General features: G+C 36.9%; 3 protein-coding genes and 1 long non-coding RNA gene across 6 annotated transcripts in view; 3 read left to right on the plus strand and 1 right to left on the minus strand.

The window, feature by feature from the left end:
* Nucleotides 1–1,978, minus strand: part of LOC111478372 — a 3,464-nt gene extending 1,486 nt beyond the window's left edge. The window contains exons 1-4 of the long non-coding RNA XR_002717460.1: nt 1,780–1,978; nt 1,586–1,656; nt 1,104–1,227; nt 178–238 (exon numbers count right to left, since the gene is read on the minus strand). This is a non-coding gene — a long non-coding RNA (uncharacterized LOC111478372). The remainder of the gene's footprint in view (nt 1–177; nt 239–1,103; nt 1,228–1,585; nt 1,657–1,779) is intronic.
* A 2,359-nt stretch (nt 1,979–4,337) lies between these two features.
* LOC111478402 lies at nt 4,338–7,024 on the plus strand. The gene is made up of 3 exons (XM_023122634.1): nt 4,338–4,548; nt 5,661–6,158; nt 6,235–7,024. The coding sequence occupies exons 1-3, from the start codon at nt 4,461–4,463 to the stop codon at nt 6,831–6,833; spliced, it is 1,185 nt and encodes a 394-aa protein (XP_022978402.1). The 5' UTR covers nt 4,338–4,460; the 3' UTR covers nt 6,834–7,024.
* A 563-nt stretch (nt 7,025–7,587) lies between these two features.
* LOC111478735 (la-related protein 6A-like) lies at nt 7,588–11,430 on the plus strand. Of its 3 annotated transcripts, none has more exons than XM_023123164.1 (11): nt 7,588–7,906; nt 8,449–8,530; nt 9,339–9,433; nt 9,528–9,599; nt 9,680–9,759; nt 9,852–9,936; nt 10,265–10,312; nt 10,407–10,472; nt 10,549–10,713; nt 10,798–10,947; nt 11,025–11,430. In XM_023123164.1, exons 1-11 carry the CDS (start codon nt 7,670–7,672, stop codon nt 11,133–11,135), a joined length of 1,191 nt encoding a protein of 396 aa, XP_022978932.1. In that variant the 5' UTR covers nt 7,588–7,669; the 3' UTR covers nt 11,136–11,430. The 3 variants fall into 3 exon arrangements, with proteins under 3 accessions (XP_022978932.1, XP_022978931.1, XP_022978933.1); XM_023123163.1 differs by having other exon boundaries at nt 7,589–7,906; nt 10,534–10,713; XM_023123165.1 differs by having other exon boundaries at nt 7,670–7,906; nt 10,534–10,713; nt 10,854–10,947.
* Nucleotides 11,431–12,853: 1,423 nt separating this feature from the next.
* On the plus strand, nt 12,854–15,055 carry LOC111478743 (cytochrome P450 710A11-like). The gene has a single exon (XM_023123174.1). The coding sequence runs from the start codon at nt 13,054–13,056 to the stop codon at nt 14,575–14,577; it is 1,524 nt and encodes a 507-aa protein (XP_022978942.1). The 5' UTR covers nt 12,854–13,053; the 3' UTR covers nt 14,578–15,055.
* The last annotated feature ends 724 nt before the right edge of the window (nt 15,056–15,779 follow it).

A 15,779-nucleotide genomic window follows, 5' to 3' on the forward strand; every position in this document is an offset into this window, starting at 1 on the left:
AAAAAAAAAAAAAAAAAAAAAAAAAGAAATAATAAAGTGATCGTCAGTACTTGAACTTCGTAATGCAAGAATTTGAGTTCAGAAAATTTTATCACCGACTCATAACAATAGGGACAAATCGTCGAATTCGATCTGAAGGCATGTCTTAATCTAAATGCATGATAAATAAATGCTAACCTTCTCTCTTTTGCTCATTTGCTTCTCTTCCAAATCTTCGATAATTGCATCAGTGCGTTTCCTGTAATGAAAACTTGGAATTATTGTGGTCAGAGATAACGCGCACTCATAACTACAACTATTGCGCACAGGTATGTCAGCCTACGATGAATGAATCCACTGAGACGTCGAAATGAAAAATATTTCAAGAACACCAACTATGCAGGAATGCAAGCACGAATACCAACATTAAGAGAATTGTTAGACTGATAAGAATAAGACAATGCAGAAGTTCGTGATGGTAATTAATAATGCTAATCACATGCTATAAACTTCATCAACATTGCATTGCTCGAATTAGATGATGTTATATTTTTCCGTTGTAACAGCTCTTACACTACCTCCCGGGGCAAGGGGTTCAGATTTCAAATAAACATTTGGATATATGCATTTGACAACTACTCAAACAAAAGTCAAGATAAGAATGTCACCAATTAGCTAGGATACCAGTTCTGAAATTGAAATTCTCCTTTCACCTATTTGATTTTTTTTTTTTTTTTTTTTTTTTTTTTTTTTTTTTTTTTTTTTTTTTTTTTTTTTTTTTTTTTTTTTTTTTTTTTTTTTTTTTTTTTTTTTCAGTTATGTGATTTGAACTCCCTCCTCTTAAATAAATCCAGATGGCCTCTCGCCAGAACAATCCTAAAGGATCGTTTAGCTGCAAATATAATGGACCATTTTTACCTGAACGGCGCACTAGTAACTCATTGCTTGTCCTAAACAATGGATAAAATCCTCCAGATCGACACAAAGTTGCTGTTGACCGGATTAGGTAAATGAATCTTAACATTAGATCAGAGATAGCAAGAAACCAAGCAACTTCGATGCTGAAGAATGTTAGCGCAACGTAAATCCACGACATACTGAAAGTAAATGAGACAGAAACATACTATTCATCAGCGAGATAACAATTCTCATCCGAACATTTTCATTTGGCTCTGATAGATTTTGCTTCACAAGAACATGGCCAACTAATTTGTAAACAGTTGCATCCTCTTTCAGCAAATCCAACTCCTGCATAACGCCACAAAAGAATGCAAGAATTAAAAATAAAAGGCTTACACGCCATATAACAATCGTTCTCGGACTTGACGACGACAACAGCGCCCTTCTTGATCAGTAGAATACAGTAGAAGCAAGATAATGTATTCCGAAATAGAATTTAATTGATGTCGCTCTTTATTATCAATTCAGTTACCTAAGAGACTCGGAAAAACGACTCAAATAACACAGACGTGAAGCAAAGTCGAGCACGAAAAGATTTGAGAAGAAATGCATAAAACTTCAGACAGATTCATATTCACTTTTAAGTTCTCATAAACCAGGCAAGAAGTAGAGATAAGGCGTTAGTTGAGTGAAGAAATGTTATGACCTTGAGAGCAGACTCGTTTTCACATAGCTCTGTATCACACTTCGATCTTGCTTAGTAATTCTTCACAAGGCCTGGCAAATCATTCACCAAATCAGAATTTCGAATCATGCACCAGATCTTCAAACAAAAATTTGCACAAGAAAATGCGTAGAATCGTGGAATAGCGGAATTTGAGGGAATGAAAATGTAATTACAGAAATGCGCGAGCAGAATCTTAGTGACGATGCTTGCCTTTCTGAAACTTTCTAAGATCTCTGCCTTTGATCTTGAGATCTCGCTGAAGCTCCTGATAATCGTGAAGGAGCTCATTCTGAAACTTCGTTGCTTCGGCTTCTTTCTTCGCCTTCCATCGTCGGAACAATAACAACTGGTACAATATACGTCCCTCGCGGCAAATAGTACAGTAACGATTTATATACTACTGATCTCACAAGCCCAAAATCGCCCCAATTCAGGACTGGCATTTGGGGATATTTTCGTAAATGCGCGGATTTTTTCCTTTTTTCTTTTCTTTAATCCAATTTTGATTTCTAGACGTCGTTCAATTTTTGTCCTAAAATATTCAACTTTATGTGAGCATTATTTAATATGCGCCATATGAGATATTATATTATAAGAATAATAACGTAATTACCTCAGTTATTATTATTTTTTTATAATCATACTAAATAAATAAATAATATATATTATAAAAATTCAACTGATGTTGAATAGATTTACTAATATTAGACAAATAAAAATACATATAAAATTATATTTTACCTTAAATTACTTATTAATATTCAATGGTGGTCTATTGTTTTTTTTTTTTTTCGATTCAATATAATTCATGAAATGAAGCACTTATTATTAGTTTATTAAATATGTTAAACCGTTGAGATTCTATCACTTTTAATAGATTTGTTAATTAAAATAAATTCGATAAATTATTGTTTAATTTTATTTGTTTTATAATATGCTTATTTTCAGAAAGGTGCATGTCAGACAAGATATGCACATATTAAATTTTAGGTTGTAACGTGATAATAATTTATTTTCTATAATTTCATTTTTTAAGTGTATTCTTTTTAATATTTATTATATTTTAATCCGTAAATATTTAAACTAAATTCATATATTTTCAATAAATCTTTAAAATATTTTAGTAATTTGAGAAGAAAATTAGTTTTTATAATTTTTTCGATTACATAATTAAAAAATGTATCTACATCATGTCTTCCTTCCAATTAAATTATTATTATTATTATTTAATCAATTCGATGAAAATTAAAATTAAATTATTAATTTAGTCTTCAAGCTTATAACTATATTTATTTAATTAATAACCTTTTATGTCTAAAAATTCTCTTGAGTTTCTAACTATAGATTCTTAAAATTTTATTTTACAATTAAATAATTTTGAGCAGCAAATTAATATATATTTTAATACATAATTAGAAATATAAAAGGGGAGTATTACTTGATCATAGCCTGTCATCTCAATTTTCAAATTATTATATTTTTTTACTCGTTCAAAATGAATATAATTGAACTGAAATTAATATTATTATTTTCTAAAAAATTAAAGGTCCATGTCTCTAGGCACTTCGTTTTACTTGAAATAATATAATATTAAAATCTTGAAAAATGGCGGATCCCCTACTCTTCATCGTGGAGCCTTAACGTGCGAGAAGATGGCCTACGAGCAGCACCAAATACAAGTGGACCTGTTTCATTTATTTATTATTATTATTATTTTTTAGCGAAGTTTTGTTCAAATTTGATTAGTGGAAGTTATAACTAAGTTTGATATCAATTTGTCACCATTCAATTTACTGAAATCTTAAAAATTGGATCGTAATTGTTAGATGAAGGTCTCACATGAATTAAAGAAATGAACTAGTGTCAATGAGAACGCAGACCCCGATGGGAATGGATTATGATGTCTCACATTATTTGGTGTGAACATCTTAATAGTAGAGAGTCATGCCTAAACTTAGTCAATGTTAATAGATTGGTAAATCTTCAAATGTAGAATAAAGGACTCCAAAAGAAAATGAGTCGAGTATCGAATAAGGGGAAACGTAGTTTGTTAGAAGGAAGGTGTTGCAAAATGAACAATATCATACCATTGTCGAGAGTCGTGTACATCTTCCAGTAACAAGATCTATTTTAAATATTATTAAAAATATATATATATATATATTTTTGAAAATATCACCTCCCACATAGACATTAATAGTTTAAATAGCTGAAGATTATTAGACAATGTTTTTTCAATGAACTTAAATACTTAGAAAGCATAAAAGATAGCGATGACAGTTAAAACGCAAAAAGAAATTGAGTGAAGAGACCGCTGCGGGCCCCACGGAGGTCTCGGCGGTGGATGGGACCCGCTCTGAGAATAGATGAGACCACAGTTCTCAAAACACGCAAAAGTGATGAGTACTTTAACAAAAGGGTTGGAAAAAAGAGGTTCATAGCAAAAACGTCTCCTCTAGTGGGAACACGACACTAAACCCAACCCACTTACCTTTTTCTTTTTCACCTTCGAGAAATCTAAAAAGAAAAAGAAAAAGATCCCACTTTACCACCGTAATTTTAAATTCTAATTTCGGTTAAAAATTATAAATAATTTTACTGGAAAATAGTTTTAAAACCAGTAAAAAAAATAAAAAATAATAATAGAACGATTTAAAAAGAACTTAATGTTTTTTAAATTTGTATAAATAAATATATATTTCAATGTTATTTGTTGGACGTTATAAGTAGAATCTTTTGGTAAGGGACACACTCACTTTCACTCTCACTCGCCCACTCGACCAAACAGCATAGAGAGGTCAGAGCAAAGCCACTGTTACTGAGGTGAGAGAGAGAGAGAGATTTGGGGAAGAAAATGGCGGATAGCCCTAAATTTCGCAAATGGGCGTCTCTTATTCTGCTTGTTTTTGCTCATTTGCCTTCTGAAATCGTGGCTGAAGATGGTATGGTTCTCTCTGTTTTTCTCTCTTCATTTCCTTGTTCTTCATTTTTCATTAAATGCTCATAAGAACTCATAGTCTCATTTGCTCGTAATTTTCCGTTCATTTTGATTCTAATTTTGTAGTTTATTCCAAATCATGTTTCTGCGTAAACATTTTCTTGGATTGGAATTTTTTTTGGAGGAATTCATTTCCTCAAACTTTTTAGCTTCGGACAAGTTGTTTATGAATCCCACGAACTATTTTAGCTAAAATAGAAAGGCATTAATCGCTTATAGAGACCGCCCATTGCCGCAAAACCGCCGCTGCAGAGGGCGGCCATACCGGTGGTTACTATATTCGTGAAAGGAATAACTCGCCGTTCCGATCTGACCATTTCAAAGATATTCCCTGTCTCCACCACTGTGCTGCAGAGATATCAGTCTTGATATCAACCCCGTACTCATTTCCCATGTTTTTCTTTATATTTCTTTTTGTATATAAATTTATAAATATAAATTTTTTAGTCCCAAATGAGTCATTAAAATTTATAGTAATTAATTGAGTTCGAATTTTATATATAATTACTTAGGTAATGTGTAAGGCTATTTTATTGATTATCAAATGGGGTAATTATGCTCATCCAGCGATGGGCCTAAGGGTTTCCATACTCTTCTTTTTAGGAAGACAAAATGACCAGAATAGACATTTTCCCGCGAGGAATTTGTCTCCTTCTTGATCTGACAAAAGAAAGGGCGGCATCCTTTCCGTATAAAGAGAATTGATCCCGAGCGATTTTCGTCATTTCACACTGTATGTCTCGATTTCCCGGCGGTGGGAGAGACCATTAATTTTCTCTTTTTTATTTTATTTTATTTTTATTTCAATTTTTCGTTTGGGAGAATCAATGTGGAAATGAGCTGGACCCAAAGAGAGGGTTGGGCCCCACACGTTAATTTGCTATTCACTAATTGTCGTATTGAAGTCCCTTCTTCAATTCCAGACGTAGGCGCCCACCCAGTCATTTTCTTTAATTGATATGGGCGCCCTCAATCAAGAGATTCCTTTCATCTTTACCTTTCTTCTAAACGACCTCGTTTTATTTCTTATTTTCTAAACGACCTCGTGGTGGTCAGGCTTGGTGGCAAACGGGGATTTCGAAACTCTCCCATCCGGCGGGTTCCCAACGGAAGGAGAAATAGAAGGGCCCACCTCGATTCCAAGCTGGACACTAAACGGTACCGTTGAGCTAGTTGAGTCTGGGCAAAAACAAGGTGGGATGATCCTCATCGTACCGGAAGGAAGACACGCAGTGAGATTAGGGAACGACGCCGAAATAAGCCAAGAGCTAAAAGTGGAGAAAGGGGCACTGTATGCGGTCACCTTTAGTGCTGCTCGCACGTGCGCCCAGCTCGAGTCCCTCAACGTGTCGGTGCCACCTGCATCACAGACCATAGACCTTCAGACTTTGTACAGCGTCCAGGGGTGGGACCCTTACACTTGCGCTTTCGAACTCGATGATGAAACGGTGCGTTTGGTCTTCCGCAACCCTGGCATGGAGGATGACCCCACCTGTGGCCCCATCATTGACGATATTGCTATCAAGAAAGTTTTTATTCCTGATAGACCTAAAGGTGTTTTACATTCTTCCGAAGTGATTTGTAAATGTGGTGCAATTTGTGATTAATAATTATTGTTTTTTCGACGCAGACAATGCGGTGAACAATGGAGATTTCGAGTCCGGTCCATGGATGTTTAGAAACGGTTCACTGGGGGTCTTGATCCCGACTAATCTGGACGAAGAAACGTCGTCGTTGCCGGGTTGGATCGTGGAATCAAACCGGGCGGTCCGATATATCGACTCGTACCATTTCAACGTCCCACAAGGCAAACGAGCCATCGAATTGCTTTCAGGGAAAGAAGGCATAATTTCTCAAATGGTGGAAACGACCCCGGAAAAGCCGTACACCATGACGTTCTCTCTAGGCCAGGCCGGCGACAAGTGCAAGCAGCCACTTGCCGTGATGGCGTTCGCCGGAGATCAGGCACAGAACTTCCACTACACCGGCCCCGATTCCAACTCCTCGTTTCAAAGCGTGAACCTCAACTTCACGGCCAAGGCCGACAGGACCAGGATTGCCTTCTACAGTGTTTATTACAATACAAGGACCGACGATATGAGCTCCCTCTGTGGCCCGGTCGTCGATGATGTCAGGGTTTGGTTTTCTTCCTCTCGTATAAATGGGCCTGGATATTGGGCTTTCGGAGTTGGACTTGGGCTTTGGTTACTTGTTTGGGCCTTGGTTTAGACCTCATTTTGGGTTCCGCGGAATTGTCGGCTTCCCACGTGTATGGGCTTGGAGTTGTGGCATGGCAAGAACCCCTCCCTACCCAAAAGCTTGCTCTAGTTTGTATTAAGTCGTGCTCTGCTTTAGAATTTAAAAATGTGATAAATTATGAAAGTCTCGAAATGGTATGATATTGTCTACTTTGAAACTCATTGTTTTGCTTTGTGCTTCTCCAAAAGACCTCGTACGGATAGAAATAGGATTCTTAACTTATAAATTCATGATCTTTCACTAAATTAACCAACGTCGGGCTCATTCCTAACCCCATCATTATTTTGTTTCTACCCTTATTTTTTAAAACTAAATTAATATTAACTAAATTTTATCAATTATCTTACCCGTCATCAACCTTATCAATTAATAAATAGAAACTAGCGTTAATTTTTTTAAATGAAATTAAAATTTTAAACATTCTATGAAATATATATGGTTTAAATACTAAAAACATAAATATAATTAGGTTTGACCTTGAAATACGAACTGTTAAGAACTGATGGAACGGTTATTGTTCCAGTTTGAAATTAAGTCCAATATTCCAAACCGGCCCTGCCCGGTTAAAGGTCATACTGAACAGAGCGCGTAACCTAATACTGGCGCCGAGAAATTGAGGGCAAAGAACGGAATTCAAAATGTCTTAATAAAAGGAACAAGCGAAATGTCCAAATTGCCCTCAATATAGGATGGTATTGTCTCCTACTGTATAAAACGGTCCGCGGAAAAACCAATCGAAGTAGGAGAAACGGAGGGCGTGAAGGTACTTTGGGTTCTTACTGCCTAACGCATTTCTCCTCCTCACTATGGCCGGCGATGAGCCTCCGATATCGTCCTACCCTGACGTAATCTCTTCCTCCGTCTCTGAGTCCATTCCGTCGCCTCCACGGCAAGATCCTGTCGGATCACCCAGTCGCGATGTGCCTGAGATTCAATCATTGGCTTCCGAAGACGATCATGACCAGGGACTCAGGGAGCATCACGATCACGCAGTTAAAGCCGCTGTTCTCTCTGAGGATCTGAAACGCAGGATCATTAAACAGGTAACTCTACCGCCTCTGCCTTCCCCACTCTCCACCGCGCTTCGTATTGGACCTCGAATTTCTTCTCTTCGTTAGGTTTGGCGTGGTATGCGGTCTTTCGATTCTCTATCTGGATTGTTTTGGAAGTTTTCGGATTATTTATGTATTAATTTCAAGCCACTGGTTTGAATGGGAGTTCCGAAGTTTTCTTCCAGGATAGAGAATCAGTATGTCAATGGGATTTTCTCTTTCACATGCATTTCACTTTATTTGTGTAAGTTTTTGTATATCCACTTGCATCACTTAGTGCAAATATTAGAACGTTAAGAAGCTTACGGTTAGGATATCAACTGCAAGGGGAGCTATTTGGCCGCCGTGATATCATAAACTTGGTGGTTTGTTACGCTACTATTTGTATAGTCTTTTGATGCAAGACCTGAAGAGAGCATTTAGATTATGATAATTTGGATTTCAATTCATTCATTTTTTTTATATATAATTTTGTAGAGTATTTTAAAGTATGACATCGTCGGTCTTTATGATTGGTCAAAATGTCTTCGCAGGTAGAGTACTACTTCAGCGATGAAAACTTACCCACCGATAAACACTTGTTGGGATTAATCAAAAAGAACAAGGATGGTTTTGGTATGTTACTTGGCTATTCTTCAAATTTTTGGAGATTTTATTATCTTTCAATGGAAATGAATACTTCCAGTAGTATTGACCTCCTTCAAAGGGTTGAATATGCATTATAAGTCGTGAGATAATTTGCTTTTTTGGATTTTTATCAAACTATTAACTATGAACAAGTAAGCGATATAAGTAATAATTTCAGAATGCTTTGGAAGAATTTGATGAGCCATGTAGGCACTTCCTTGTGCAGCTAAATTCGTCTGTGATGAATTTCATGGACTGTTCTGAATTAAGTATGGCTGATTGCTGATCGTTCGCTTCTCTATTCATGATATTATGGCCTTTGACATGTGTTGAACATTTTTCATGTAAAGTACTAGAACAAACGAACTACAATTAATCTTTGAACATTTTTCATGTAAAGTAGTAGAACAAACGAACTACAATTAATCTTCGAATGGTTCTAGTCTTTGCTGATTTTTTGATGTCGCCTGCATGGGTTCTTTCCCTAGCATTGTTGTTACATACAATAAATCTAAATATCTCGAATTAAAGATGAAGTATGTAAAAATTGCACTCCCTCCAGATTCTCCCATTTGTTTGCTCATATCCTCGTACTTGTATCTTTATATATATTTGATGAATGAAAATAAGACTGTTCATGTCCTATTTTCCAATTCTATCTTCTTTGCTTTTGTTATTCTCTCTCTCTCTATATTTTTTTTGTCGGTGGATCTGATTTTCCCTAACATCTTGCAGTAACTAATTGTACTGTTACCAATGCGTAAAGTTGAAATTCATTTTCTCTTTGTTTGTCTAGTTCCCATAGCTATTATTGCTGCCTTCAAGAGAATGAAAAAACTTACTCAAGATCATACATTTATCACTGCTGCACTGAGGGAATCCTCTGTTCTAGTAAGATACTACGTGCTACCTTTTGGAATGTAGTAACCAAGGCTTCTTTTTGCATGATGCCATGAGCACATGTTAATTTACCTGCCAATTGCAGGTCGTAAGTTCTAATGGGAAGAAAGTCAAGCGTCTCCATCCTATTCCGTTGCCTGAGACTAGGGATCCTAAGGTATTTGCTCGTGTACTTATGAAATCAACAATTGATGTGTAACTTATGGTTAATTTATTACATTTCTATGTGGAGTATAGGTATTTACTATTTTGGTAGAAAATCTACCTGAAGATCATTCAGAGGAGAATATCAAAAGAATTTTTGGAGTAGCTGGACAGTATGCTCTTCCTGTTTACAAAACTATGTTTTCGTGAAATTATTTTTCCGCTCAAACTTCACTGGATGAAAAATTGTTTTTGGATTTTTTAGCATAAGAAGTATCACCGTTTATGACCCACATATGGTAGACAAAATGGGGAAAAGCAGCAAGGGTGATGTGCTGATCAGTAATAAGGTAAACTGTGTAACCAACTGCTAGAAATACAATTTTTCGGTTTTTATTAAAGGGGACATTGTGGTGATGTATGTGGTGTTCAATGTAGTATGTTGATTGAACTTCTGAGTGTCCTATTCTGTTCCTTGTTATAAAAGCCAAGAGAAGAAAGCAACAATGTCCACTGATTTGTTTTTAGTTTTTGATGCTATGTTTTTGTTATATAGTAGTTAAGTGATGTAGCTATGCTTTGTCTCAGACTTCTTGATGTAAAGTGAATTCTATTAAAAGATTAAACATACTATGTTTATTCATTCAATTGACCTTTTTTCTTGGTTACTATGTGTAGTTGCATGCTCTTGTGGAGTATGAGTCTCTGGAGGCATGTGAGAAAGCTGTGAGTGATCATCTCCATGCTCTATTTACTTTAACTTGATAATTTTACGGTGTTTGATTTGATATGGATAGTCGTTTATCTGGTGGTTCATAAGGTGGCTACTTTAAATGATGAACACGATTGGAGAAATGGCATGCGGGTTAAGCCTCTCAAGCATCTGGTACTGTATCTCATTCCACTTATGCACTTGATTGTATTTACAATACAGTTCTCAACTTCAGAGTAAGCATGGCCAGAGGAAGCAACACTGGAGAGGACCTGATCCCGACAAGAACTTCACCTGGAGAACAGCTGATCAGAATGGTCCCGACAAGAACAGTAGTGGGCGAATAACTGATCAGAATGGGGATGAAGAAATTCAGAACATAACTGAGCATCATGATGATGTTCCTGATGAAGAGGTTAATGTCTCTCGTATACTTTCTTTTTCTGAGCGCGTTTTATTGGCCACAATGTTTTACCCAAACCGTGAAAATTTCTATCAGATAGGATTTCATGACAAAGCTTGTCATGATAACAATATCAACTTTGCCAATTTTAGGAGGTCGATTATCAACACAAGGACAAACATGGGAATAGAGGTCGAAATCAAGGACGAACTAGAAGACAAAAGTACAAGAGTGTCAATGGAACGGGTACTGATCTGATCACGTTATTGCAGATTTGATGTTATTAAGAAATTTTAGCCTGCTAATCTTTTGCTCTCTTCTAGGTCATGGAATTACAACTTCTGCTCATCACATTGAACTTTCAAAGCCACCTCCCGGCCCGAAAATGCCTGATGGAACTCGGGGGTTCACAATGGGGCGTGGACGACCTCTAACGTCAAGCTCATAGTCAGAAATTTTATCAAATGGGTTAGTAGAAATATCATTTTCGATGTCGTTTAGGGTTGAATTTAACGCATGGTAAAGTGCGACCGGGTATATGTTTTGAGTAGGTCCGCATAATGTGTATCTTCTTCTAAGTCTAACCTCAGCTTCGGGTCTATAGGAAATGGTATATTGTATATATAGTGTTCACCTGTATGGTAAGTTTAAATTTAGTGATTTTAATCTATCAGACTCGAACATGAAAAATGTTTCACTTCATGAATTTCAATGCATTTCTATTGTTACTTTTGTGTGTGTGTGTGTGTTTGTGTTCACACTCATCGTCCTTTTTTTTATGAAGCAAATGGTAGGGCAGGAAAGCTAATTCTATGCCGTGTATCCATTTTGGTCAATGGTTGGTTTCAACTACCAAAAGAACATTTTAGAGGGAATCTCTGTCGACTATGATTTTAGAAAAGGAAAAAAGAATAAGACCTTTGTTGTGAGATGAGTTGTAAAGTCTACTTGCTTTTATGTTTCTAATCTAACAGTCTCAAATTATTATCCATTTTTTTTTATCAATTTTTTTTCTTTAATTCATATATGGTTCGCATAAAAATACTATATGCCTTTGTTGTTAATTTGTTTAATCTAAGGAGTAAATGTTTAATTATAGAAGTGCTTAGCTTTGAAGCTATAACCACATTAGTATAGATTGATGTGAACTCTCGAATCTGAAATTTGATGTTGGGAATAATATTGTAAATGAAAATGACACAAAAGTACTCTAAATGAAAAAAGAAAAAAGAATGGTAGTTATAATTAAATGATAAATGATATCACGTGTGTTTCTTGATTTCCAAACATTAGTTTTCAAATCAATTTTCTTACCTCTTTTTTTGAGGAAAAAAAATCTCTAAAGATTTTATTTTATTTTCTTTTAAGAATTTCGCATACATATTTGTAACAATTTAAGACCAGCTAGGTAGCAGTTATTGTCCTTTAAGCTTTTCCTCTCGGGTTATCCAAATTTTTAAAGAATGAGACAATGTTTTTGTTCCTCTTTTCAACACAAAGGAAATCTTGAAAGAGAAAGATTAAAAAGAACAAGTAGGTTTTTGTTGTTACAAATAGTATTAGAGCGAGGCCTGTGGTTGGCAATATGCCAACCACGCAGATGAAGCCTTAAGGAGTGGATTGTGAAATCTGATGGAGAGAAGAACCTTTAAGAGAAGCAGATGAAGCTTAAGGAATGGATTGTGAAATCAACTACACAAGTGAAGCCTTAAGGAGTGGATTGTGAAATCAACTACACAAGTGAAGCCTTCAAAGTGAAGCCTTAAAGAGTGGATTGTAAAATCATGAAGCCTTAAGGAGTGGATTGTGAAATCTGTTGGAGAGAAGAACCCTTAAGGGAAGCCGATGAAGCTTAAGGAATGGATTGTGAAATCAACTACGCAGGCGATGCCTTAAGGAGTGGATTGTAAAATCTATCGGAGAGAAGAACCCTTCAGAAAGTCGGTGAAGCTTGAGGAATGGATTGTGAAATCTTTTGGAGAGGTTCAAGTTGCAAAATGTGTAATTTAGCCTGTGATGAATTAAAAATTCAGTTTTTTGTTTTTTTGTTTTTTACTTCAATTATTGTATTAATGAAAAATCCATCTACATGCCCAAATTTATTATCTGTCGAATAAAATATTTAACCTGGAAGTTGATTATAGAAATAGAAAATAATATAAAAATGAAAATGAAGGGGGAGAGTCCAGTCTGCCAAGATCGCAGTCTTGATTTCTTCTTCAGACACCTCACTGAGCTCTCACCTTCAACGCTTCGATGGCGTCCTAATCAATTTCTCCCTCTCATTCCCTTATTTAACTCTCTTCTTTTCTGCATTCTCTCTCGCTCAGATTCCTTTCGGGAGAAGAAACGATGAATTCGCTTCTGGCTTTTCTTTCGCCACTGCTTCCGTTCGTGGCCTCTCTTGTGTTTCTGCTCCTCTTTCTCGAGCAGATCTCTTATTTGAAGAAGAAGCGCTCTGTTCCTGGTCCTCCTCTCGTTTTCCCCTTCGTCGGCAACGCAATTCCTCTGGTCAGGAACCCTGCCCGCTTCTGGGAGATTCAGGCCTCTTTGGCTAAATCCTCCGGCGTTGGCTTCTCTGTCAACTACATAGCCGGAAACTTCATCGTCTTCATTCGCGACACTGAGCTCTCTCACAAGATTTTCGCCAATGTGCGTTCCGACGCTATGAACCTCGTCGGTCATCCCTTCGGGAAGAAGCTTTTCGGTGAGGATAATCTGATTTACATGTTAGGCCAAAAGCATAAGGATCTGCGCCGTCGAATCGCTCCTAATTTCACGCCCAAAGCGCTCTCCACATACACCGCGCTTCAGCAGATCATTATACTAAAGCATTTGAAACTTTGGGATCAGAAGTCGTCGGAGTCCTCGCCGAAGCCGATTCCCTTGAGGTTTCTGGCTCGAGATCTTAACCTTGAAACCTCTCAGATGGTGTTCGTCGGGCCGTATTTAGGCGAAAAGGTTCGCGAAAAGTTCAGAGTCGATTACAACCTCTTCAATGTCGGCCTGATGAAACTTCCAATCGACTTGCCTGGAACAGGTTTTAGAAACGCGAGACTCGCCGTCAACCGGCTGGTGGAGGTCCTTGCCGACTGCGCAGAGAAGAGCAAGGTGAAGATGAAAAGAGAAGAAGAGCCGTCGTGTTTGATAGACTTTTGGATGCAGGACACCGTGAAGGAACTCGAGGCTGCAGCGGCGGCTGGCGAGGCGGAGCCCGTTCACACCAGTAACTACGAGCTCGGGCTGTATCTCTTCGATTTCCTCTTCGCCGCTCAAGACGCTTCAACTTCTTCGCTTCTGTGGGCCGTCAGTCTCCTCGACTCGCATTCCGAGGTGGTCGCCAAAGTTCGGGACGAAGTCAAATCAATCTGGTCGCCGGAATCTGACTCACTGATCTCATCAGAGCAGCTTCTGGAAATGAAGTACACTCAGGCAGTGGCCCGTGAAGTGGTCCGGTACCGCGCTCCGGCAACCGTGGTGCCGCACGTGGCGGCGGCGGAGTTCCCGTTGACTGATTCATACACGATTCCAAAAGGCGCAATCGTGTTCCCATCTGCGTACGAGTCGAGCTTCCAGGGTTTCATCGAACCGGAACGGTTCGATCCGGACCGGTTCTCGGAGGAAAGGCAAGAGGACCGAATTTTCAAAAGAAACTTTCTGGCATTCGGTGCTGGGTCCCACCAGTGTGTTGGGCAACGGTACGCCTTCAACCAACTGGTTCTCTTCATCGCCATGTTTTGTTCGTTGCTTGATTTCAAGCGGCACAGATCTGACGGCTGTGATGAAATCGCCTTCAATCCCACTATCTGTCCCAAAGATGACTGCATGGTCTCCATCTCCCGGCGGTGCCCTCGATTCCCCAATCTCTCGCTTTAATTATTTTCCAAATCTCCAAATTGCCCTCTTCCTCTTCTCTTCTCTTCTCTGTAGTTGCTGCACTGTTCTCTTTTTTTTTTTATAGTTTTTTTTTTCATATTTGTATCTGCGTGGAAAAACGAACGGCTGGGATTCTTTGGGGGGAGGGGGGGAATGTGTGTGTTTTTCGTTGATTTGATTATTGGAGCTGTCGATTTGGATTTAAAAGGAGGATGCTGGCCTGGCGATGACTTGTTCTTAAAAGTTAACAAATCAGCTTCACGTGGATGGCCCGGCCATCTGTCCATCCACTTATCTCATCACTACTTAATAATTTTATTATTTTGGGTTACATATATTCTCTCATTTCCTAAATGTAATTACGCAACGATTTTTGGTTCATGTTGATATTTCTTTGCATGGAAATTCGATTTCCGACGTTGCCTTTCAAGTATCAGATCAGTTGGTTAAAGCCTTAAAGGCTACACTAGAGGGGTTTGACCATTTCTGTGTTTATGGGACCCCCTCAAATGAGATGGTGATGTAAATGTCATTTTTGGATCAATTTTCAATACTCCCAAATATTTACAGAATATATTTAGTGTAAATAAAAATAATTTCATACTTTATAGGTAGAAACTTTCCCATTTCATCCAACCTATATTTACCAATATGCTATAGACGAAAGGAAATAAAATTATATAAAGTTCTAAAATAGACGAAAGTAACTAGTTTATGATAAATAAAATTATATAAAGTTCTAAAATTAAATTCATTAGACATAACATTAATTTTTCAAAAATTTATTGAATACCAAATTGAAAATTAATTATTTATTGCATCCATCAAAGTTGTTAGCTTATATATTCTCTTTATGGGCATCATTATTGGGAGGTGGTTAGTTGTCCAATGCATTTTAATTTGTTTTTGATGTATTAGGTCACTTTAAACATTTATTATTATTATTAAAATATTATCTCATTTATTTCATTACAAACATTTATAGAACACCTCTATCAATTTTAAAAAGACTTACTATCAACCGAGAAAAAAGATGGAATATATATATATTTTTGAAATTAATTAGTTAATTTATTATTATTTAAAAAATTGATCACTAGATTTATAATAAAACTATAAGACATTATTGTAAGGTTTTTCTAAAACATGAAATACGTTTTTTTTTTTTTTTTTTTTTTTTTTTTTTTTTTTTTTTTTTTTTT

Source organism: Cucurbita maxima, unplaced genomic scaffold (genome assembly GCF_002738345.1).
Source record: "Cucurbita maxima cultivar Rimu unplaced genomic scaffold, Cmax_1.0 Cma_Scf00004, whole genome shotgun sequence".
NCBI classification, from domain to species: domain Eukaryota; kingdom Viridiplantae; phylum Streptophyta; class Magnoliopsida; order Cucurbitales; family Cucurbitaceae; genus Cucurbita; species Cucurbita maxima.

Bases quoted from the DNA above. Each gene is read 5' to 3' on its own strand.
- LOC111478743 (XM_023123174.1), top strand. From the start codon at position 13,054: ATGAATTCGCTTCTGGCTTTTCTTTCGCCACTGCTTCCGTTCGTGGCC.
- LOC111478402 (XM_023122634.1), top strand. From the start codon at position 4,461: ATGGCGGATAGCCCTAAATTTCGCAAATGGGCGTCTCTTATTCTGCTT. The intron at 4,549-5,660 runs GTATGGTTCTCT...CGTGGTGGTCAG, and splicing joins TGAAATCGTGGCTGAAGATG to GCTTGGTGGCAAACGGGGAT. The intron at 6,159-6,234 runs GTGTTTTACATT...TTTTCGACGCAG, and splicing joins TATTCCTGATAGACCTAAAG to ACAATGCGGTGAACAATGGA.
- LOC111478735 (XM_023123163.1), top strand. From the start codon at position 7,670: ATGGCCGGCGATGAGCCTCCGATATCGTCCTACCCTGACGTAATCTCT. The intron at 10,473-10,533 runs GTACTGTATCTC...TCTCAACTTCAG, and splicing joins TTAAGCCTCTCAAGCATCTG to AGTAAGCATGGCCAGAGGAA. The intron at 10,948-11,024 runs GTACTGATCTGA...GCTCTCTTCTAG, and splicing joins CAAGAGTGTCAATGGAACGG to GTCATGGAATTACAACTTCT.